This window comes from Lolium perenne, chromosome 2 (genome assembly GCF_019359855.2).
Source record: "Lolium perenne isolate Kyuss_39 chromosome 2, Kyuss_2.0, whole genome shotgun sequence".
NCBI classification, from domain to species: Eukaryota; Viridiplantae; Streptophyta; class Magnoliopsida; order Poales; family Poaceae; genus Lolium; species Lolium perenne.
Window position 1 is genome coordinate 93,969,638 of NC_067245.2, and position 25,839 is coordinate 93,995,476.

A 25,839-nucleotide genomic window follows, 5' to 3' on the forward strand; every position below is an offset into this window, starting at 1 on the left:
CTTGATTAGTTAGCCATGTCGTTTTAAGGAAAACTCAATAACGTTGTCGTTGGGTCCTCTTCAAGCGGTTCGCGTGGAGCCGATGAAGAAAATGCAGACATGGTCCGCACCCTCCGAGAAGAATGTAGTTAAGCAAGAATTTGTGACCCTAAAGCAAACATGGTCACCATTGTCGAAAACCAAGTTGAAAATAGGTTCAACAACACCCTTCTTATCTTGATCCAGTCGATCGAAGATTGGATTGCCGAAGGTCGACAAGGGACACATCCCAAGTACCAAGGGTCTACTGGAGGCGTATGGTTCTATCGAGCCTGCAACACATGTGGTGTCAGATCCTGCCGCGACCGCATCACATGTGGCGTCAGATCCCGTCGTGCCTGCTTTGAAAATAAGGGACAGAAAAGACCTAAGAAAAAGGAGTATGTCGCTTGCCAAACAAACCGGGTTGTGGACAAGATCGACACGAAAGATCGACAGTATCATGTGGCCGGTGAACCAATGTTATCTCGTGGGAGAAATACCTAACGCTACTTGGTGATATGAAGAGTCTGTATGACCTCATTCTGAAGGAGGAAATGCAGTCTTATTTGTATGGAATCTCCAACATTTCTGCTTTTTATCGTCAATGTTCCTAAGGGCTTGGACTTTGTCGATAAACACCCTGCGGACGTGTTTTTCCTGAGATTTCAAGACATATTCTCAATGTTTCATATGCATAGACTTCACTGAAACTTTGTTCGCCTATTTACGCTTGTTGAGGCCTACCAGGTTAGAAAAGAGCAAGATTTATCCCCGAGCTTGGCGATCATGGACCCCTACTACCTGTATGAGAGATACTTGGTCAACTATGAGAACAGACTCAATGCGATATATTACATCGAAAATTACTTCTTGGTGAATAGGGATAAAGAAATGTTTGTCCTTCCTTATTTTCCCGAGTAAGTCACTTACTAGCCACACAAGATGCTTTCGTATATTTTTTTTTTCATTATGTTTGAGTTTAGAATATAATGGTCTATTTAAATTGTGTTGCACAGATACCAATATTACACCCTCATTGTTTTGTGGATCCTACACTCACACGCCGTGTATTTTGACTCGGAGAGTGCAAAACCAAAAAACTACACCAACATCAAGAACATTCTGGATGACGCTATCAACCGTTACTACTTGAAGGGTAGCAGCTTGAAAAGAGAAGTAGTCATAAGAGGCATGAGTGTATTCAGCCACAAAACAGAGTTCCCATGCGTGAAGCAACCAAAACATAGCACGATGGAGACATTTTACATAATCCATCACATGTGTGAGTTTGTACGGGATCATCGGCTACTTGTGGAGCCATCTATTCTTACAACCCGCGTCAAGGAGTTTGCGAGCTGTAGTGAGGAAGATTACATATTCGAGTTGTATCGCATTCAGCATAAGCTTAGGTAACTCATTAGGAAGAGTGTCTGCAGTTTGGAGGGGTTGTTCTACTATGGTGCTGTAAGACCAAGTCAGTGGAAGATAGAAGATATTTGTCATCTTCAAGGCGACAACTAGGACTTCATGACATTTGATGGCCTCCGCCCGTTCCCTCGATAATTTATATGATGAACTTTCTTAGGTTTAGTTTTGAATGATCTATAAGTCGTGCGTTGTAAACTGATCTTGGACATTATTTGCGCATTTACCTTGATCTTGTTGGTTGACCTCTTGCGGTGTGTCGTTTATATTCAAATGCACTTGCCGATGATTAAACTTTGGCATCGTCTAATGAAAGAGGGAGCCAATAATACCTTGTCTATATGTCCATGCACATTGCTTGCGTATTTGACTTGGTCTTATTGGTTTACCTCTTCTATCGTGTGTTTTTTTTATATGAGGCTCATTTCTTGGTACTTGACTTCTTTTAAATATTGTGGCACTACGTTCGTTTATTATGTATGAATTTTCATTACTAACGTAATTATTTATATTATGCATGAAGATGTCGTCGTATATCGTTTACAAGGGTAGGGTTCCCAGATTCTATGCCAATTGGAAAGACTGTTGGAGTCAGGTACATTATTTTCGCAGCTGCATCTCTACATACGGTACAACACAATGGAGGAGGCGAAAGCTAGGCGCACTATCTAGCTGAAGAGATGAGAGTGATGAGGAGGAATCCGATGAAAACCGCCTTCGTTCTGATATTGCTCATCATGACTGTATTTCTCCTCCATGTGATTTTAGTTTAGACTACTAATTAACTAGCTTGTGATGGATTTTCGGTTGTTATTACATTTGAGATCAAATAATGATTTGGTAATGGTATAATCATATCATGTGTGTATGTATTTTGTATCATGTGTGTATGTAATTCGTACTGCCTGCGTAAGTATTCTATTCTGATGTATAATACGGAGAAACGGAGGCGTCTATTCAAAATAGGGGCCAGAAGTACTTGCAACAATTCCAGTATACTGGTAGCTTGCGGCCACACGCTGCCATTAGATATATTGGTCACGCCCCGCATCCGCACGCGGCGGCTAAGAAGTATACTAGTCGCGTGCACCGCAACACGCGACTACTAACGGATACCACTGGCGAGGTACCAGTCGCGGACTGGTAGCCCAAATCCACGCGCCAGTAGTAGGCTTATTCCTACTAATGTAGTGTTTTCATTGTCAACTTTTTACTACATTTTGTCATTTCTCATTATTTTTAGCCTTTATATGTTTGCCCAACATAATTTTGGTTGTGCCATGTTCTTGTCAAGATTAAAAAAAGTACAGTTCAAAAGTTCTACATCATTTGCAACATACTTCCTCCGTTATGAAATAGTCTACATTCTAGCTTCAAAATTTGTTCTAAAATACTCTATATTCTAGCTTTTAGTCAACAACAACACTGAAAACGAAATGATTTTGCTCTCTTTATTAGTTGTTATTTTTTTTAATATAGCTTGAATTGGTTGTTCACATATCTAAGTAGTACTAATAAATGCAATACTAGTTTGTCTCATTTTTTTCTAGAATGTAGACTAAAACAGAATGGAGGGAGTATTATTTATTATTGGACCATCGTACTTAGGGTCCAAATATTTACATGCTAATGCTGGAATAATGTTTAATAATTGGCGGTGGGGCAATTGTCATGCATGAGTATTTATTTACTTATTTTGCAAGAGGATATTTCCATAATTGTCCAATGTGGTAATTTAAATATATTGACATGAATTTTATGTGTACAAGTAAATTAGACCAACAAAAGCAAGATACATATAGCATCAGTTGTATAATTTGTTGGAACATTTTCCTCATACGTACCACATAATGTATAAAAACTCATGGAACATATTACATAGCAAACTTGCGATGTGTAGTCACCTTTTGTTTGACAACTATTCTACATTTGTACATTGCAGCTTTAGACAATATTCCGTATGAATGCTGGATTATTCATATATAACCGGGTGGGTGATCACATCCATCCAAATAATATAATGAAGCAAATGAGCCCTCCTTGTGGTTTAGGCATACTGAAAGACAACCTCAGCACAGACAGCATTTCGCTCAAAAATGAAAAACAGAGGGAGTTGTACCATACTGCAATACCCTGCGTAGCGTCCACAAGAGCCTTCACCACCAACAAGCCGTTTTTCTGCCCTAAAATGCACACGAATTTCCAAACAACCAAACTGAAAACCCATTGGCAAGAAACCTCGGACCAGGCGCCAAATAATTAAACGAGAACCTCGGCAAATATAACGGGATCCAGCTCGATCCTAATCAACGCATCACAATCACGGACACACATACCATAGCCATCTAGGCAACACATCAAGAAACCCTCTAGGGATCGATCAAGTAGAGAATTCACCATGAAGGGGAGGAAGAAGCATCACGTCCTGTCCTGCTGCCTGCTGATCGCGGTTCTCATCATCCTCGGCATCCTCGCTCTGGTGCTCTACATCCTCTACCGCCCACTCCCGCCGCGCGTGCTGACCTCGCCGGTGGAGCTCGGCGTGGAGGACTTCAGCCTCCTCCCGCCGTCGCTGACGCTGACCGCGTCGGTGCACGTGGAGGTCGTCAACCCCAGCCGCTCCCCGTTCCGGTATGGCGAGACGGTGACGGCCGTGACCTACCACGGGGAGCCGGTCGGGACGACGGTGGTGCCGGCCGGCGGGGTCGGCGGGCGGACCACGACGTGGGTCACGCCGCTGACCGAGGTGGACGGGGTCAAGGTGGCCGCGAACCCGCACTTCGCCGGCGACGCGCTGTCCGGGACGCTGCCCTTCGTGGTCATGGTGAGGCTGGACGGCAAGGCGCTCGTGCTGCGCGCGTTCGAGGTGAGCGCCACCGTCGAGGTCGTCTGCTACGTCCAGCTCTACGTCTTCCGCGAGGACAGCAGCTCGCGCTGCGTCGCCACCGTCCGTGCTGGCCCTCAACGCAAATACTACTAGCTAGTAGCTACGCGCATGCATGCTAGTATGCTACCGCGCCACCTGATCGATGACTACATGATGGCCTTACGAGTGTGTAATCTATTTTTTTCTTTATTTGCAGTGTGGCCTAAGAGCACTAAGTATGAAGGAAAAGAAACGCTTCTCTGAAATCAAGAACGCTCTTTCACAAAAACTCCATCAACTCAAAAATAATTGACTCAAATTTATCTATACACGGATGTACCAATGCACATTTCAAAAATAAGTTTTAATAAGAGGCTGCATGCATCAATTGATGCAGAGGCTGGGGTACTCCCCTTATCTAAAAAAAACATTTCAAAAATAAGTGACTCAAATTTATCTAGATATCGACAACACCTCCACAAATCAAGAACGCACGTTCACAAATATGTATGTATCCAACACTCAACGTGATTTACTGGTAGTTGAAGTAGTTCACACAAATCTGTGATCTCCTCTTTTTTGACATATCTAAAATAAAATTTTCATAGAGGAAAAGAAGTAGAGGAGAAGTTCTTGAAGTAGACAACATTCTAATCTACAAATGTGTAAATTTTAAGAACGAATATGCTATATTTTGTACTCGGCAAAAATAACAAATCGTGATTTCATCACTAGTGAATACTGAATAGTAATAAACAGTACACTATAATCTAGATTTTGTCATTTTGAGATTTTGCCATTTTTACTGAGGGTAAAATACTGTGTATTTCAACCTGGAAATTCACACATTGATAGGTTCCAACATTCTGTAGTTTCTTCAAAATTTTATGAAACTATAAAATTAAAAGTTTTAAAATTTATGAACAAAAAGAAACTGGGCTACATGTAGCCCGGGCTACAAAAGAGGTTTTCGGTGGTATCATAAGCTTTTTTGTAAGAGAAGAATGTTCTAAGGTTCAATGGCTACCGTAGAGCAGTGGGCTTTCGCTTTTAGCTAGCGTGGGCTAGATGAACCAAGGCCGAAGCAATAATTCTTATCATCAGTGTGAAAATTCAATTCGGCTCCCGGATGCGTATGCTCCCTTCACAAAAATAAAATCATATTTTGATGTATCGAAATTTTTTGATAATGTTTTTTACATGTACATCTTCTTAATATATATGTGTTTATCAAGTTTCACGAAAAACCAATATTTTTTGTGGTATATATAAAAAAGAGAAAACATATCTTGTGAAAATCATTATTTTTAGCATTTTGTTTTTTTACACACGTCACAAGACAAGTTGATTTTTTATGAAACGACTTGTGAGGGTGTAGTACGTGGAGATAAACGTGTGAATTTTTTGTTTCAATTTTTTGAAATTCAAAAAATATGTAAGATGCATTTCAAAATAGAGGGAGCATATGCTCCCATGTTTCAAAACACCACTCCCCTGTCAGTGTTTTTTGATTGTATATCCACTTTGCTGCATGCTCTGAACCAGTTGTGAGTTGAGAAATGACTTGATGCGTTTAAGATTTTGTTACTGTAGTACATTGCTGGGGGATTCTCTTTATGAATTGAATTTATATATGTTCAGTAGCAATTTTAGTTTGCTACTCTTTAGATGGGTTTGCTATTTTGTTGGTGATTAGGAGGGAGTGAACCCAAAGCAATGCTAGCATTTTTGTTCCGTCTGCATTCTCAGAGGTGTGACGAAAGTTTTGATCAGTTGGCTAACATTTTAAGAAATAAATTAATATTCTTGTTCCACGCAAGAAGACAGATAAATTTGATAAGCTAAATCTCAGGAGCGAAATAACAATTTTATTTATTGCTGCTACAGTCACAGCCATTCAACAATCATATATAACGATCCCATGATCCACAAGCTCTTCGAACCATACAATTGTTTTCCCTCTCCTCAAACAGAGCCGTTCTCCAAAGTTTTACTTCGCCTTAATTATGGGAAGCTGATGGTTCCACTTCTCGTTGCAGTTCTGGACACATACCTCGGCATCGGCTGCATCTGCAAAATCGCAATGCAAGAACGAGATCATCAGAACAGAAAACCAAACGATTGTTCTTTCATTCGTGTCAATCAAAAGAAAAAAGAAACACAGATTTCAACCAGGAAGATCGTCCAACGGTTCGCTTACCGGCCGATGGTTCGGACAGGCCGCAGATCGTGAAGCGGGCGCAGCCTTCCCTGCATGAGTCGCCGGCGGCGGCACCGGCGGCGGCCTGGCTGGGGCTGCACTTGTTGAGGCAGAACGGGATGCAGAACACACGCGGCACGTGGTCGTCCCTGCACCCGTGGTAGCACTCCTTGTAGCACGCGCAGAACTCGGACTTGGCACTGGCAGCAACCTGCTGCTGCGCGGATAGCATGAGGAGGAGGAGCATGGACAGGACGGCAACGACGACCACTGTCGACTTCTTCGCCTCCATCTCTATCCTCTTACCAGCTACCGTCGCTTCTTCAGAACTCGTGTGGTGACAGGGGTGAGACTACTCGTAGTTTTCAATGTGCGAGTTCTTATATGGTTTCCGAGGGCAAGATCGACATTTGATTTCACGGGAAATCTGACCAGTATGATTTCACTGCTATCGTATGAAATCGATCATGCGGCGTGCTTCGGCCAATGAAACTTAGTCCCTGATGGTGCATCACTCCCAATGAAAGTAACATTGGGCCTTAAATTGATTAGACAAGCACATGCTTTCTTTTCTCCTAGACAAGCCCGTATGCAGCTGCCTGTTTTGATTTGGAAGAAAACAGAATGCAGTTTTGATACACTGCCGTTTATAGGTAATTGTCTGTTCAGAAATCCAACTCTCCCGTGCACGGGACGGGCCCAATCCATCTCTCCTTCTTTTCTATTGCTATTTCATGAATCAGATTCGCTCCCACCTACACTAGCTACAAAAACTTAATCTTTACTATTAAACGCTAATACGACCGTGGTACGTCGCTGCTTCGAGACGAATCAATCATGGATTCCAGCGCCCGTGGCCCATACACGATCAAACTAGCCCAAGCACAACAGAATCCTCATGTGGCCCAACAAAAGTTGTGTTGCCTGCCACGGTGTCTGATTTAGGTAGTTTCCTACGTCTGGTGGCCCAACATGAACATCGGCCCGTCTCCTAAACAGAACGAAACACATACAAACTTCTTTGCTCATCGTCCACCCATATATGTCCTGTCTCCTCGCTCTGAGCCTCTGATCAACCCTAGAGAAACCAGAGAGAGATCGGCGGATTATCATAGATGGAAACCTCCGAGACGAGGTCGACAGCGCAGTCTAAGCAGACTCTGCACCCCGGCCATGACGCCATGAGATGGCCTTTGAGGTCTAAGTTCGACGCCGAGCTTTCCGTCGGCGACGGAAGTCCAAGATCGGCAGATCATCCTCGATGAAACCTCCGATTCGAGGTCAACAGCGCCGCCCATATATGTTTTCACTCTGTGTCTCTGTCTCACGGCCATGACGGCCTTCCGGCACGGCGGCAACAAGATCGACGATGGTGAGCGCAGGCAACAACTAAACCGTGGCAATTGCCTTTTTCCTAGCGACAATAATTTCGTGAAAATAAAAGTGATCACCTCTATATGTCTTCACTCGCCGCACGGCATGATTCCGGAACAGCGCAACTCACCGTGCTTCACCGCTGCATGACCTCTGATGAACTAGCCGCTTGCTGCATGCTAGCTAGCCCAGGATGAGTATGTTTTTCAAGAGAAGCAGGTCAGGAGACGCAGATGCAAAAGGCCAAAAAATCATAGCAGCGCGCGGCGAGGAGACGGCGAGGACCATCGGAGGGCTTCATCCAGCGTCAACGTCGATCGGGTTGCAGGCGACGAACCTAAGACCGTCGGTCGGGCGCACCTCACGCTACAGGCAGCTCAGCTCAGCTCGGCTCAAGGATGATAGGCGGTTCAGCACTTCAGCTTCAACTATGGGTATTAAGTTAACTAAGCTCAACGACGACGAACCTATGACCTGCGCGGGGCGCCCTTCGTGATGCAGCTCAAGGGCGAGGTGGCGGTTCTACTATGAGAAGTTTTGTTTTTTGAGAACACCATGATGAGAAATTGCTGACACCGACGAGGAAGCAAGCTCCAAAGGGCTACGCGACATTGACGAGCGATAGGATTTGGTGCTTTGGTTGGATTACTGGGCTGGTTTTGCACCGACCTGGGCCAAACAGGCCGGCTGCCTCTCTCCTCTCTAAAACCTTTTTATGGTTTTTTATTTGTCATCTTTTACCCTTTTGGGAGAGGAAGTTTTCAAGGAATTTTAAAAGACTCAAGTAGAACATACACATTATAGTTTAATCGGCTTGAGCATGTCAAGTAGCGGAAAAGATTGCAATTTATTATTTATCGCACAACAATTTTAAAGAATTTTAAGAGATGTTATAGGTGCCATAGGCACATTTCTGTATTACTAAAACGTTGTCTTCAGATAGCACAATAACATAGATGCGGTCGCGAGATCTTGCTACACGCCAGAGTGGTGGAAAAAGCACATGAGGACCCACGCGCCACGGCCAACACACATGATGTTAATGCCCTCTATTGGGCATATGTTCATCATTGATGGTGTTGTGCTCGTAGCAACGCACGAGTATTGTGCTAGTATCCTTGTATATTTTGAACCGGAAATTCAATTTGTGAACCGTTTAAATATTTGAGTTTCTAGTGAAGGTAGCTTCAAAATGAGCCCTATATACCTCCGCAAAAAAATGAGCCCTATATTGAATAATTTTTGAAAGTTTTTGAAAATCAAAATTTGAAACTTAGTGAAACATGACGATACTTCATGAAACTTGGTGGCATTTTATTTGAAACATTTTTTTTTACTCTGCTTCGGATAATATTTGGCAATTGTCTTAGAGTCCACTTTGGAGACACAATTTTTTCCATCTAGTTTTATCAAGTTTTACTGTGTAACATCATGTTTCAATGTGTGTCGGAATTCAAATTTTGAATTTTATCAAAACAAACTTTTTTAGGCTTGTTTAAAAGATATCATCGAAAGAAACATACATATTTAAAAATATCATTAATCTGATATATATTCTAACAAATATGGCTATTTTAAATTCAGCAAAAGAAATTAAATCAATGTATAAAAAAGAGAAAGAAAGTAGTGTAGGGTAGCCTTGCATGCAAAGATTCTCTTTATGTACTAATCTTAAAGCAGAGACAACGAAATGGAGGGTGTGGACGTGCACGGGAGGTCCTGTGCACGGAACAATCATCACCCTCATTGTCTGTTTCTTAATATCTCTTTAATTGTCACATTTCATTGACATGGCAGCAAAAAAACACTACCAAGCAGTTCATTGACATTGACATTGACATGGCGTGCTGCATTCCGACTGATAAGCTTCCTCTAACTAACAAGTGCGGGAAACACACAACCGCGCGGCTTTTCCGGCAAGCGTCTTCGGCTATAAAAGCTATGGCCGTAGCCATGGCAAGTAAAAGAAAAGAATAATAAATGTCCAAACAAGAACCAATATTTTGGTCATGACAAAGAAAATGGTAATATTACTTTTTTCTTAGGAAAAGCCATTCGGCACACTTTATTAATTAGGTAACACAATCCAGTCGTCCTTGAGGTTACTAATAATAAAACTAGAAGGTTCATCAAGCTAGGTACAAGAATGATTAGAACTAAGAGAAACATTAGCAAGCTCATGGGTTACCTAATTAGCTTTTCTATTATAATATTTGATAGATACATTATCAAAAGTTCAAAACCACTCCAAAAAGTATTGCGATCACCATATGTTGCCGCTGAAGTTGTAGCAGAATAACCTCCATTTTTCATAGTATCCGCCACATAGGCACAATCAGTTTGTAGGATAAAGTTATTCTGGCCATGGTCGCCAGATTGGAGGCGGCGGGAGTGGCGCCTACTCTGACCGGGGACGTTTCCAGGCCGTGCCCTTTCCCGCCACTGCCCCGACCAGCTCGCCGCCTCGACGGAGCTCCAGCCAGTCCCCTTCCTTCCGCCTCTGCTGGTGCCGGACCGCGCGGAGATTGATGGTTGGATCCTACACCGTTGTTGAACCAACCCTCTGTACGCAGATTTTTTCCAGCTGTTAGGCTGGTCATAGTGGGGAGTAACATAAGGTGGTGTCATGCATAAGTTACTAGTTCATGTTACTACCTTCATAGTGGAAAGTAACTTAGAGATGGTATCATGCAAAGTCTCATTCATTAGTTTGTAGACTCATTTTATCTTGGGGTGTGTGATGTTATGGTAACATAGCTAGTTACCACCTCTCTCTCTTTCTTCATTTATTACTATGCCATGTCACCAAAATACCTTGAAATGCGTGGTGTTACTACCTAAAGTACTCCCACTATGAGCTGTCTTATGGCGTCCCGGACTCTATCGGCTGGCAAATCATGGGGATATGTGCTGCATGTTGACCAGGTTGCCACGTGCTCCATAGAGATGCCACGTATTGCAGTTTTCAGGGCGGTTGTATTGGTTTTGATTCCCTTCCGAGTTGACAGCACACAGTACGTCCTTGTACCAGCAACAGCTGAAGTTGTACGTCGGGCAGGCCCTTATTGTACCAGCTTGTACTGTTCTTTTTCTTTTTTCTAAGAAAACACGTACTGTTGTCATCTGCTACTTTTTGCCATGATACTGTTTTTCTCTGTTTTATGGGTGTAAGGCAATATTGGGCACAGAAGACTGCATTTTTTACAACAAGAACTGTATGACGCACGAACGCTATCTGTTTAGGGTGGTCTATGCCCGCAAACGGAGATCCCAGTTCAAAAGAGACAGTTAATTTTTTGTTAAAAAAATATTCGCACATAGCCAACAAGGTGCATTCTACCGTTTTAATTTATAGTACGAAATTGCTTATATTTTAAGCACAATAAAAATTTACAAATTTAGAATAAATTATGTGGGACATGTTCTATGGGCAAGGACCAATCAATGACCTAGGACAAGCTTTTTTCTCTGTATTTATTATCCTCAATGCATTTAAGAGGTCGGGAGAACGCGCACATATGTCCGTCTATCCAAACGCAAAGTGGCACCAATTTTGCTCCCGCAAATGTGGTTGTGCGGACAATCCCCCCCCCCCCCCCCGCGAAAGTTGTCCTTTAGATTCACCGTTGGTATGTGGGGCTCGCATTTAGGGCACGCGGGATCTACGTATGTGGTTCTCTGTTGGAGATGGCTTTAATGCCATATATCAGCTTCCATTTTTATCTTTTGGCAATTTCGGCGCACCTATCTAACCCGTGATTTTTTAGGACACACCGGTACTCGGCACCTCATCTTGCAGTCTAGCGAATGGACGTTGTGGACTGTTGAGCTCCCATTTCCGCGTCTGGGGCATCGTCGCCGAAGTCGCGAGTTCTCGCTGGCGACTTTGCAAGTTCACGCCGCCGATGCAGGTGTTGGCCCGGCCCTTCAAGTTCTAGTGGTTGTAGCATGGTGAGGCATCCATACATGGATACACATAAGGTGGGTTCAAAAGATCCACTTGGGTATTATTCACAACGTTCTTTGGCTAACCGCGAAGAGATTCGCTAGGGTTACACATAGTATCCATAATTAGTCCGGAAAAGGCTTTACATGTTGAGGAGATAACAGATAACCCACAGGTATAGGGGATCGCAGCAGTCTTCGAGGGAAGTAAAACTCAAATTTATTGATTCGACACAAGGGGAGGTAAAGAATACTTATAAGCCTTAACAACTGAGTTGTCAATTCAGCTGCACCTGGAAAAGTACTAGTAACAGGGGTGATGTGAAAGCAGCAGTAATATGAGAGCAATAGTAACAGTAACACAGCAACAGTAGCAATAACACAGAGGTGATGGCACCAGAAAATAGTTGATACTACTTCCAATGACATATAGAACGAGTATATGATGATGAGAGATGGACCGGGGTTCCCAGCGATCTACACTAGTGGTAACTCTCCAATAACAAGTGACAAGTGTTGGGTGAACAAATTACAGTTGGGCAATTGATAGGATTGATAAAGCATTAAGAAAGAACATCAAGATCATTAATCATGTAGGCATGTTTTCCATATATAGTCATACGTGCTCGCAATGAGAAACTTGCACAACATCTTTTGTCCTACCAGCTGGTGGCAGCCGGGCCTCATGGGAATCTACTGGATATTAAGGTACTCCTTTTAAAGGAGTACCGGAGCAAAGCATTAACACTCCGTGAAAACATGTGATCCTCACATCACCGCCATCCCCTCCGGTTGTCCCGATTTCTGTCACTTCGGGGCCTTTGGTTCCGGACAGCAACATGTGCATACAACTTGTAGATACAATCTAAGCAACAAGTATAAAGCTTAAATCTAAGATCATGCCACTCGGGCCCTAGTGACAAGCATTAAGCATAACAAGATTGCAGCAACAATAACTTCACAAACATTATAGATAGACTAATCATAATGTATCATCCATCGGATCCCAACAAACACAACACCGATTACATCAGATGGATCTCAATCATGTAAGGCATCTCATGAGATCATTGTATTGAAGTACATGGAATAGAGAGTACCAACTAGCTACTGCTAGAACCCGTAGTGCATGGGGGAACTACTTGACAAGGGATTAACTTGTCAATGCCTATGGATTGTAGGCTAGGGTTTAGTTAGAAGTAGAGGGCAAGTAGATCTCGAAGGTTTCAGCCGAAAAGTACTCGACGATTATGAAAACTAGGGTTTGCAGACAATGATTCGATTTATTCTTTGTCCCTCGACTCCCCCTTATATATGAGGTGAAGCCGAGGGATTCGTGCTATACAAGTTTACAAAGTCCGGGACGGTTTCTAACTCATCCCGCCAGATTACAAACAACACTTCCTATTACAACTCTATCTTTCCTTAGTAAATCTTGGGCTCCCGAATCTTCTTATTCTTCGGGTATTGGGCTTCCAGTAAACCCCGGGTACCATCTTCGGCAGGCCCATTTGGGATGCCTATGTCACTACTCACGGAGCATGATGGAGGCGGTGGCGTCGATGGAGATGGCTTCCGGGGGCACTTCCCCGTCCCGGCAGGGTGCCGGAACAGAGACTTCTGTCCCCCGAATTGGAGTTTCGCGATGGCGGCGGCGCCCCTGGAGTCTTTCTAGAGTTTCGTCAATTGGAATCGCGTTTTTAGGTCGAAAGGGGTTAAATAGGCGAAGAGGCGGTGCAAGGGGGCACCTGGGGGCTCCTCACAATAGGCTGGCACGGCCAGGCCTGGGGCCGCGCCGCCTTATTGTCTGGTGGCCCTCTGGCCCTCCTCCGACTCCCCTTCGGTGTTCTGGAGCCTTCCGGGGAAAATAAGATCTTTGGCGTTGATTTCGTCCAATTTCGAGAATATTGCCCAAACAGCCTTTCTGGAACCAAAAACATCAGAAAATAGGAACTGGCACTGTGGCATCTTGTTAATAGGTTAGTTCCGGCAAACGCATAAAAACATTATAAAGTGCAAGCAAAACATGTAAGTATTGTCATAAAACAAGCATGGAACATCAGAAATTATGGATACGTTGGAGACGTATCAGCATCCCCAAGCTTAGTTCCTACTCGTCCTCGAGTAGGTAAACGATAAAAAGAATAATTTCTGTAGTGACATGCTACTTACATAACCTTGATCATACTATTACAAAGCATATGAAATGAATGAAGTGACTCAAGGTAATGATCTATAGTTGCTAACAAATAGATAACATATAGCAAAACTTTTCATGAAGAGTACTTTCAAGACAAGCATCAAAAGTCTTGCACAAGAGTTAACTCATAAAGCAATAAATTCAAAGTAAAGGCATCGAAGCAACACAAAGGAATATATAAGTTTCAGCGGTTGCTTTCAACTTTCAACATGCATATCTCATGGATAATTGTCAACATAAAGTAATATGATGAATGCAAATATGCAAGTATGTAAGAATCAATGCACAGTTAACACAAGTGTTTGCTTCTAAGATGGAAGGAAGTAGGTAAACTGACTCAACATAAAGTAAAAGAATGGCCCTTCACAGAGGGAAGCATTGATTGATATATTTGTGCTAGAGCTTTGGTTTTGAAAACATGAAGAGAGCATAAAAAGTAAAATTTTGAGAGGTGTTTGTTGTTGTCAACGAATGGTAGTGGGCACTCTAACCCCCTTGCCAGGCAAACCTTCAAAGAGCGGCTCCCATGAATTATTTTTATTTTTGGGTGGCACTCCTTCCAACCTTTCTTTCACAAACCATGGCTAACCGAATCCTCGGGTGCCTGCCAACAATCTCATACCATGAAGGAGTGCCTTTTTATTTTAGTTTTATTATGATGACACTCCTCCCCACCTTTGCTTTCTCAAGCCATGGCTAACCGAATCCTTCGGGTGCCGTCCAACAATCACATACCATGGAGGAGTGTCTATTTAGGTTAATTAATTTGGGACTGGGAATCCCATTGCCAGCTCTTTTTGCAAAATTATTGGATAAGCGGATGAAGCCACTAGTCCATTGGTGAAAGTTGCCCAACAAGATTGAAAGATAAACACCACATACTTCCTCATGAGCTATAAAACATTGACACAAATTGAGAAGCATTTTGAATTGTTTAAAGGTAGCACTCAAGCAATTTACTTTGGAATGGCAGGAAATACCACATAGTAGGTAGGTATGGTGGACACACATGGCATAGGTTTTGGCTCAAGGTTTTGGATGCACGAGAAGTATTCCCTCTCAGTACAAGGCTTAGGCTAGCAAGGTTATTTGAAGCAAACACAAGTATGAACCGGTACAACAAAACTCACATAAGAACATATTGCAAGCATTATAATACTCTACACTATCTTCCTTGTTGCTCAAACACTTTTACCAGAAAATATCTAGACCTTAAGAGAGACCAATCATGCAAACCAATTTTAACAAGCTCTACAGTAGTTCTCCACTAATAGGTTTAAACTACATGAAAAAACTTAATCATGATCCACTTGAGAGCTCAAAACAATTGCCAAGTGTCAAATTATCCAAAACAATATGAGGCATTTTCTGTTTCCAACCAAATAACAACAAGTGCAATAGCTTCCAACTTTTATCATTGAACATTAAAAGTAAAACGAAGAACAAGTGTTCATATGAAAAAGCGGAGCGTGTATCTGTCCCACACAAGGATTGCTAGGATCCGAATTTATTCAAACAAAAACAAAAATAAAAGCACACAGACGCTCCAAGTAAAGCACATAAGATGTGACCGAATAAAAATATAGTTTCAATAGAAGAAACCTGATAAGTTGATGAAGAAGGGGATGCCTTGGGCATCCCCAAGCTTAGACGCTTGAGTCTTCTTGAAATATGCAGGGATGAACCACGGGGGCATCCCCAAGCTTAGACTTTTCACTCTTCTTGATCATATCTCATCCTCCTCTCTTGACCCTTGAAAACTTCCTTCACACCAAACCTCTCATAAACTTCATTAGAGGGGTTAGTACTCAAAAAACTTGAATCCACTTTAGTCCTGTAGTGACACATTGCAAGAACTCAATAAAACATTAGCTACAGCTCTCCACGTCTAGAAAGCCTTGCTTAAAGTCCACAAGAGACAATGCAAAAAAACAGAGACAGAATCTGCCAAAACAGAACAACCAGTAAAGACGAATTTTAAAGAGGTACTTCCGTTGCTCAAATCAGAAAACTCAAAACTAATGAAAGTTGCGTACATATCTGAGGAACACGCACGTAAATTGGCAGAATTTTCTGAGTTACCTATAGAGAATCATACCCAGATTCGTGACAGATAGAAATCTGTTTCTGCGCAGAAATCCAAATCTAGTATCAACCTTCGGTTAGAGGCTTCACTTGGCACAAAATTGCAATAAAATAAAGATAAGGAGAGGTTGCTACAGTAGTAACAACTTCCAAAACACAATAAAACAGTAGCAAAATAAACACATGGGTTATCTCCCAAGAAGTGCTTTCTTTATAGCCATTAAGATGGGCTCAGCAGTTTTAATGATGCTCACATAAGGAATAAGAGTTGAAGCAAAAGAGAGCATCAAGAAGCAAATTCAAAACACATTTAAGTCTAACCCGCTTCCTATGCATAGGAATCTTGTACACAAATAAATTTATGAAGAACAAAGTGACAAGCATAAGAAGATAAAACAAGAGTAACTTCAAAATTTTAAGCATATAGAGAGGTGTTTTAGTACCATGCAAATTTCTACAACCATATTTTCCTCTCTCATAATAATTTTCAGTAGCTTCATGAACAAATTCAACAATATAACTATCACATGCAGCATACTTTTCATGATCCATAAACACATAATTTTCATCAAGCTAAAAATAGTAGGATTAAAACTTTCAAACCCACTTTTATCAATAATATAACAAGATGGTTGATCAATCTCAAGAGATATGGGACTCATAGATAAAGTCAAGAACTCTCCAATCCCATCTTCATTAGTAGCACAATTAATATTATCAAGAAACATAGGACCATCATCTAGAGCTTTATCATAAACATTTGCTACGCAAAACTCTTTAGTACCATGCATTTCGACATCAGGCACAAACAAAGCATTATCATAAGATTTATCAAAATAGCATGGATTATCATAGATAACAGTAGCATAATTATTCTCACAAGTTTTACTCATAGGTACTATTTCAAGAGAATCCACAGGAACATAACATTCAACCTCCTTTGGTAAGCATGGAGGACAATCAAATAGTGTAAGAGATAAAGAGTTACTCTCATTAGAAGGTTGGCATGGGTAGCTAATCCATTCTTCCTCCTTTTGTTCATCACTCTCCTCTTCTTTTTCATCCAGTGAGCTTTCAGGTTCATCAATTTCCTCCTCTTTTTCATCCAATGAGCTTTCAGGTTCATCAATTTCTTCTTCCACGGGTTCCTGCAAATTGTGAGTGCATTCTTGTGCATTAATGAGTCTCTCTTTATAATCAATGATATAAGGATTATCACTGTAACTTTCATTGTAAAAATTAAGGATAGAAGAGACATAATCTTTAAGGTCCTTACAAACAACACAAGTTTCATAATTCTTAGACATGAAGGATTCTATCTCAGAGGCTCCCATAAATATGACAAATTGTTCTACTTCTTCGAACCCAAAATGAATATAGCTATTCCGATTATATTTCTTAATTAAAAATTCCTCACTAAAGCCACATTGAAATTTAAGATTTTTAGAGTCCTGTTGAGAGCAACAGTTTATATCATGGCGTTTAAGCAAGATTTTAGCAATTGTATTCAATTTTTCTATAACAGCACTCATCACTTCACCCGCTCTTGATTTTCTATAATTATTATATAATTCTATGAGCTCCAAATATGTTATGGGTTCTCCCATAATGTCAAATAGCTTTTAATTTTTAGATTTTTCAATTTTTTATGGATTTTTGGGTATATGAGAAAAGTAAAACAAGACAAAAAGAAACTAGACAAAAGTAAACTAAGCAAAATAATACTAGACAGAAATAAACTAAGCACAAATAAACTAGACAAAAGTAAACTAAGCAAAACAAAATAAAATAAAACAGAGAGAGAGGTAGAGTGTACTCCCCAGGTGAACTTATGAGTAGAGCTATGCCTCCCCGGCAACGGCGCCAGAAAACGGTCTTGATAACCCACAAGTATAGGGGATCGCAACAGTCTTCGAGGAAAGTAAAACCCAAATTTATTGATTCGACACAAGGGGAGGTAAAGAATACTTATAAGCCTTAACAACTGAGTTATCAATTCAGCTGCACCTGGAAAAGCACTAGTAACAGGGGTGATGTGAAAGCAGCAGTAATATGAGAGCAATAGTAACAGTAACACAGCAACAGTAGCAATAACACAGAGGCGATGGCACCAGAAAATAGTTGATACTACTTCCAATGACATATAGAACGAGTATATGATGATGAGAGATGGACCGGGGTTCCCAGCGATCTACACTAGTGGTAACTCTCCAATAACAAGTGACAAGTGTTGGGTGAACAAATTACAGTTGGGCAATTGATAGGATTGATAAAGCATTAAGAAAGAACATCAAGATCATTAATCATGTAGGCATGTTTTCCATATATAGTCATACGTGCTCGCAATGAGAAACTTGCACAACATCTTTTGTCCTACCAGCCGGTGGCAGCCGGGCCTCAAGGGAATCTACTGGATATTAAGGTACTCCTTTTAGTAGAGTACCAGAGCAAAGCATTAACACTCCGTGAAAACATGTGATCCTCACATCACCGCCATCCCCTCCGGTTGTCCTGATTTCTGTGACTTCGGGGCCTTTGGTTCCGGACAGCAACATGTGCATACAACTTGTAGATACAATCTAAGCAACAAGTATAAAGCTTAAATCTAAGATCATGCCACTCGGGCCCTAGTGACAAGCATTAAGCATAACAAGATTGCAGCAACAATAACTTCACAAACATTATAGATAGACTAATCATAATGTATCATCCATCGGATCCCAACAAACACAACACCGATTACATCAGATGGATCTCAATCATGTAAGGCAGCTCATGAGATCATTGTATTGAAGTACATGGAATAGAGAGTACCAACTAGCTACTGCTAGAACCCGTAGTCCATGGGGGAACTACTCACGGAGCATGATGGAGGCGGTGGCGTCGATGGAGATGGCTTCCGGGGGCACTTCCCCGTCCCGGCAGGGTGCCGGAACAGAGACTTCTGTCCCCCGAATTGGAGTTTCGTGATGGCGGCGGCGCCCCTGGAGTCTTTCTGGAGTTTCGTCAATTGGTATCGCGTTTTTAGGTCGAAAGGGGTTAAATAGGCGAAGAGGCGGCGCAAGGGGGCGCCTGGGGGCTCCTCACAATAGGCTGGCGCGGCCAGGCCTGGGGCCGCGCCGCCTTATTGTCTGGTGGCCCTCTGGCCCTCCTCCGACTCCCCTTCGGTGTTCTGGAGCCTTCCGGGGAAAATAAGATCTTTGGCGTTGATTTCGTCCAATTCCGAGAATATTGCCCGAACAGCCTTTCTGGAACCAAAAACAGCAGAAAACAGGAACTGGCACTGTGGCATCTTGTTAATAGGTTAGTTCCGGAAAACACATAAAAACATTATAAAGTGCAAGCAAAACATGTAAGTATTGTCATAAAACAAGCATGGAACATCAGAAATTATGGATACGTTGGAGACGTATCAGCATCCCCAAGCTTAGTTCCTACTCGTCCTCGAGTAGGTAAACGATAAAAAGAATAATTTCTGTAGTGACATGCTACTTACATAACCTTGATCATACTATTACAAAGCATATGAAATGAATGAAGTGACTCAAGGCAATGATCTATAGTTGCTAACAAATAGATAACATATAGCAAAACTTTTCATGAAGAGTACTTTCAAGACAAGCATCAAAAGTCTTGCACAAGAGTTAACTCATAAAGCAATAAATTCAAAGTAAAGGCATCGAAGCAACACAAAGGAAGATATAAGTTTCAGCGGTTGCTTTTAACTTTCAACATGCATATCTCATGGATAATTGTCAACATAAAGTAATATGATGAATGCAAATATGCAAGTATGTAAGAATCAATGCACAGTTAACACAAGTGTTTGCTTCTAAGATGGAAGGAAGTAGGTAAACTGACTCAACATAAAGTAAAAGAATGGCCCTTCGCAGAGGGAAGCATTGATTGCTATATTTGTGCTAGAGCTTTGGTTTTGAAAACATAAAGAGAGCATAAAAAGTAAAATTTTGAGAGGTGTTTGTTGTTGTCAACGAATGGTAGTGGGCACTCTAACCCCCTTGCCAGGCAAACCTTCAAAGAGCGGCTCCCATGAATTATTTTTATTTTTGGGTGGCACTCCTTCCAACCTTTCTTTCACAAACCATGGCTAACCGAATCCTCGGGTGCCTGCCAACAATCTCATACCATGAAGGAGTGCCTTTTTATTTTAGTTTTATTATGATGACACTCCTCCCCACCTTTGCTTTCTCAAGCCATGGCTAACCGAATCCTTCGGGTGCCGTCCAACAATCACATACCATGGAGGAGTGTCTATTTAGGTTAATTAATTTGGGACTGGGAATCCCATTGCCAACTCTTTTTGCAAAATTATTGGATAAGCGGATGAAGCCACTAGTCCATTGGTGAAAGTTGCCCAACAAGATTGAAAGATAAACACCACATACTTCCTCATGAGCTATAAAACATTGACACAAATTGAGAAGCATTTTGAATTGTTTAAAGGTAGCACTCAAGCAATTTACTTTGGAATGGCAGGAAATACCACATAGTAGGTAGGTATGGTGGACACACATGGCATAGGTTTTGGCTCAAGGTTTTGGATGCACGAGAAGTATTCCCTCTCAGTACAAGGCTTAGGCTAGCAAGGTTATTTGAAGCAAACACAAGTATGAACCGGTACAACAAAACTCACATAAGAACATATTGCAAGCATTATAATACTCTACACTGTCTTCCTTGTTGCTCAAACACTTTTACCAGAAAATATCTAGACCTTAAGAGAGACCAATCATGCAAACCAATTTTAACAAGCTCTACAGTAGTTCTCCACTAATAGGTTTAAACTACATGAAAAAACTTAATCATGATCCACTTGAGAGCTCAAAACAATTGCCAAGTGTCAAATTATCCAAAACAATATGAGGCATTTTCTGTTTCCAACCAAATAACAACAAGTGCAATAGCTTCCAACTTTTATCATTGAACATTAAAAGTAAAACGAAGAACAAGTGTTCATATGAAAAAGCGGAGCGTGTATCTCTCCCACACAAGGATTGCTAGGATCCGAATTTATTCAAACAAAAACAAAAATAAAAGCACACAGACGCTCCAAATAAAGCACATAAGATGTGACCGAATAAAAATATAGTTTCAATAGAAGAAACCTGATAAGTTGATGAAGAAGGGGATGCCCAAGGCATCCCCAAGCTTAGACGCTTGAGTCTTCTTGAAATATGCAGGGATGAACCACGGGGGCATCCCCAAGCTTAGACTTTTCACTCTTCTTGATCATATATCATCCTCCTCTCTTGACCCTTGAAAACTTCCTTCACACCAAACTTCTCATAAACTTTATTAGAGGGGTTAGTACTCAAAAAACTTGAATCCACTTTAGTCCTATATTGACACATTGCAAGAACTCAATAAAACATTAGCTACAGCTCTCCACGTCTAGAAAGCCTTGCTTAAAGTCCACAAGAGACAATGCAAAAAAACAGAGACATAATCTGCCAAAACAGAACAGCCAGTAAAGACGAATTTTAAAGAGGTACTTCCGTTGCTCAAATCAGAAAACTCAAAACTAATGAAAGTTGCGTACATATCTGAGGAACACGCACGTAAATTGGTAGAATTTTCTGAGTTACCTACAGAGAATCATACCCAGATTCGTGACAGGTAGAAATCTGTTTCTGCGCAGAAATCCAAATCTAGTATCAACCTTCGGTTAGAGGCATCACTTGGCACAACATTGCAATAAAATAAAGATAAGGAGAGGTTGCTACAGTGGTAACAACTTCCAAAACACAACAAAACAGTAGCAAAATAAACACATGGGTTATCTCCCAAGAAGTGCTTTCTTTATAGCCATTAAGATGGGCTCAGCAGTTTTAATGATGCTCACATAAGGAATAAGAGTTGAAGCAAAAGAGAGCATCAAGAAGCAAATTCAAAACACATTTAAGTCTAACCCGCTTCCTATGCATAGGAATCTTGTACACAAATAAATTCATGAAGAACAAAGTGACAAGCATAAGAAGATAAAACAAGAGTAACTTCAAAATTTTAAGCATATAGAGAGGTGTTTTAGTACCATGCAAATTTTTACAACCATATTTTCCTCTCTCATAATAATTTTCAGTAGCTTCATGAACAAATTCAACAATATAACTATCACATGCAGCATACTTTTCATGATCCATAAACACATAATTTTCATCAAGCTAAAAAATAGTAGGATTAAAACTTTCAAACCCACTTTTATCAATAATATAACAAGATGGTTGATCAATCTCAAGAGATATGGGACTCATAGATAAAGTCAAGAACTCTCCAATCCCATCTTCATTAGTAGCACAATTAATATTATCAAGAAACATAGGACCATCATCTAGAGCTTTATCATAAACATTTGCTACGCAAAACTCTTTAGTACCATGCATTTCGACATCAGGCACAAACAAAGCATTATCATAAGATTTATCAAAATAGCATGGATTATCATAGATAACAGTAGCATAATTATTCTCACAAGTTTTACTCATAGGTACTATTTCAAGAGAATCCACATGAACATAACATTCAACCTCCTTTGGTAAGCATGGAGGACAATAAAATAGTGTAAGAGATAAAGAGTTACTCTCATTAGAAGGTTGGCATGGGTAGCTAATCCATTCTTCCTCCTTTTGTTCATCACTCTCCTCTTCTTTTTCATCCAATGAGCTTTCAGGTTCATCAATTTCCTCCTCTTTTTCATCCAATGAGCTTTCAGGTTCATCAATTTGTTCTTCCACAGGTTCCTGCAAATTGTGAGTGCATTCTTGTGCATTAATGAGTCTCTCTTTATAATCAATGATATAAGGATTATCACTGTAACTTTCATTGCAAAAATTAAGGATAGAAGAGACATAATCTTTAAGGTCCTTACAAACAACACAAGTTTCATAATTCTTAGACATGAAGGATTCTATCTCAGAGGCTCCCATAAATATGACAAATTGTTCTACTTCTTCGAACCCAAAATGAATATAGCTATTCCGATTATAGTTCTTAATTAAAAATTCCTCACTAAAGCCACATTGAAATTTAAGATGTTTAGTGTCCTGTTGAGAGCAACAGTTTATATCATGGCGTTTAAGCAAGATTTTAGCAATTGTATTCAATTTTTCTATAACAGCACTCATCACTTCACCCGCTCTTGATTTTCTATAATTATTATATAATTCTATGAGCTCCAAATAGGTTATGGGTTCTCCCATAACAGCAGTTTTTAATTTTTAGATTTTTCAATTTTTTATGGATTTTTGGGTATATGAGAAAAGTAAAACAAGACAAAAAGAAACTAGACAAAAGTAAACTAAGCAAAATAATACTAGACAGAAATAAACTAAGCACAAATAAACTAGACAAAAGTAAACTAAGCAAAACAAAATAAAATAAAACAGAGAGAGAGGTAGAGTGTACTCCCCAGGTGAACTTATGAGTAGAGCTATGCCTCCCCGGCAACGGCGCCAGAAAACGGTCTTGATAACCCACAAGTATAGGGGATCGCAGCAGTCTTCGAGGGAAGTAAAACCCAAATTTATTGATTCGACACAAGGGGAGGTAAAGAATACTTATAAGCCTTAACAACTGAGTTGTCAATTCAGCTGCACCTGGAAAAGCACTAGTAACAGGGGTGATGTGAAAGCAGCAGTAATATGAGAGCAATAGTAATAGTAACACAGCAACAGTAGCAATAACACAGAGGCGATGGCACCAGAAAATAGTTGATACTACTTCCAATGACATATAGAACGAGTATATGATGATGAGAGATGGACCGGGGTTCCCAGCGATCTACACTAGTGGTAACTCTCCAATAACAAGTGACAAGTGTTGGGTGAACAAATTACAGTTGGGCAATTGATAGGATTGATAAAGCATTAAGAAAGAACATCAAGATCATTAATCATGTAGGCATGTTTTCCATATATAGTCATACGTGCTCGCAATGAGAAACTTGCACAACATCTTTTGTCCTACCAGCCGGTGGCAGCCGGGCCTCAAGGGAATCTACTGGATATTAAGGTACTCCTTTTAAAAGAGTACCGGAGCAAAGCATTAACACTCCGTGAAAACATGTGATCCTCACATCACCGCCATCCCCTCCGGTTGTCCCGATTTCTGTGACTTCGGGGCCTTTGGTTCCGGACAGCAACATGTGCATACAACTTGTAGATACAATCTAAGAACAAGTATAAAGCTTAAATCTAAGATCATGCCACTCGGGCCCTAGTGACAAGCATTAAGCATAACAAGATTGCAGCAACAATAACTTCACAAACATTATAGATAGACTAATCATAATGTATCATCCATCGGATCCCAACAAACACAACACCGATTACATCAGATGGATCTCAATCATGTAAGGCAGCTCATGAGATCATTGTATTGAAGTACATGGAATAGAGAGTACCAACTAGCTACTGCTAGAACCCGTAGTCCATGGGGGAACTACTCACGGAGCATGATGGAGGCGGTGGCATCGATGGAGATGGCTTCCAGGGGCACTTCCCCGTCCCGGCAGGGTGCCGAAACAGAGACTTCTGTCCCCCGAATTGGAGTTTCGCGATGGCGGCGGCGCCCCTGGAGTCTTTCTGGAGTTTCGTCAATTGGTATCGCGTTTTTAGGTCGAAAGGGGTTAAATAGGCGAAGAGGCGGCGCAAGGGGGCGCCTGGGGGCTCCTCACAATAGGCTGGCGCGGCCAGGCCTGGGGCCGCGCCGCCTTATTGTCTGGTGGCCCTCTGGCCCTCCTCCGACTCCCCTTCGGTGTTCTGGAGCCTTCCGGGGAAAAATAAGATCTTTGGCGTTGATTTCGTCCAATTCCGAGAATATTGCCCGAACAGCCTTTCTGGAACCAAAAACAGCAGAAAACAGGAACTGGCACTGTGGCATCTTGTTAATAGGTTAGTTCCGGAAAACGCATAAAAACATTATAAAGTGCAAGCAAAACATGTAAGTATTGTCATAAAACAAGCATGGAACATCAGAAATTATGGATACGTTGGAGACGTATCAATAACCAGGCGTACTTGGCACACGATGCACAACGGTATCTTTCTGGTGGGTTTAGGAGATCCTCTCAGGTATTCGTATGGTTCTTTGACCAACCGCCAATATATCCAAAAGGGTAACACATAGTATCCATAACTGGCCTTGAAAGTCCTTTAGGTATTATGATAAGAGCGCGCGTAGTTAGCACACGAAGCGCAACGGTATCCATGTGGTGGGCTCAAAAATTTCCACCCTCGTGTTTGAATCTTCTATGGATAATCAAGAAGAGATGTGAGGGTGTAACACATAAGATCAAACAAATAGGATTCATAAGGTTGGTGACATGTCGTTACACGATGATACACATATGGTGGGTTCAAACGATCCTCCCAAATATTTATATGGATCATCAGCTAACCATACAGATATCCGATAGATTTACGCTTACACATAGTATGTTGTGGAGATATCCAGGTGTACTTCCTTCGCGAAGAACAAACGATTTCCATATAGTGATCCACTTGGGTATTCGCTTTGGCTAACCGTAAAGAGATTTGATAGGGTTACATATAGTATCCATAACTGGTCCGGAAAAAGCTTTGCATGTTGTGAAGATAACCAGGTGTACTTGGCACACGAAACACAGTGGTATCCTTGTGGTGGGTTTAAAAAGATCCAAGGACATAACACATAGCATCCAACTATTACTATGCAAAAGGCCGGTGG

At 41.2% G+C, this 25,839-nt stretch overlaps 2 protein-coding genes across 2 annotated transcripts; one reads left to right on the plus strand and one right to left on the minus strand.

Annotated features, from left to right (window-relative positions):
- The first annotated feature begins 3,769 nt into the window (after positions 1-3,769).
- Positions 3,770-4,577, plus strand: LOC127330138 (uncharacterized). Its single transcript, XM_051356462.2, has one exon. It carries the CDS (start codon positions 3,845-3,847, stop codon positions 4,424-4,426), a length of 582 nt encoding a protein of 193 aa, XP_051212422.1. The 5' UTR covers positions 3,770-3,844; the 3' UTR covers positions 4,427-4,577.
- Positions 4,578-6,160: 1,583 nt separating this feature from the next.
- Positions 6,161-6,843, minus strand: LOC127330139 (uncharacterized). The gene is made up of 2 exons (XM_051356463.1): positions 6,513-6,843; positions 6,161-6,382 (listed from the first exon to the last, which is right to left on the minus strand). The coding sequence occupies exons 1-2, from the start codon at positions 6,802-6,804 to the stop codon at positions 6,303-6,305; spliced, it is 372 nt and encodes a 123-aa protein (XP_051212423.1). The 5' UTR covers positions 6,805-6,843; the 3' UTR covers positions 6,161-6,302.
- Between the last annotated feature and the right edge of the window lie 18,996 nt (positions 6,844-25,839).

Bases quoted from the DNA above. Each gene is read 5' to 3' on its own strand.
- LOC127330139 (XM_051356463.1), bottom strand. From the start codon at position 6,804: ATGGAGGCGAAGAAGTCGACAGTGGTCGTCGTTGCCGTCCTGTCCATG. The intron at 6,383-6,512 runs GTAAGCGAACCG...GCGATTTTGCAG, and splicing joins CCTGTCCGAACCATCGGCCG to ATGCAGCCGATGCCGAGGTA.
- LOC127330138 (XM_051356462.2), top strand. From the start codon at position 3,845: ATGAAGGGGAGGAAGAAGCATCACGTCCTGTCCTGCTGCCTGCTGATC.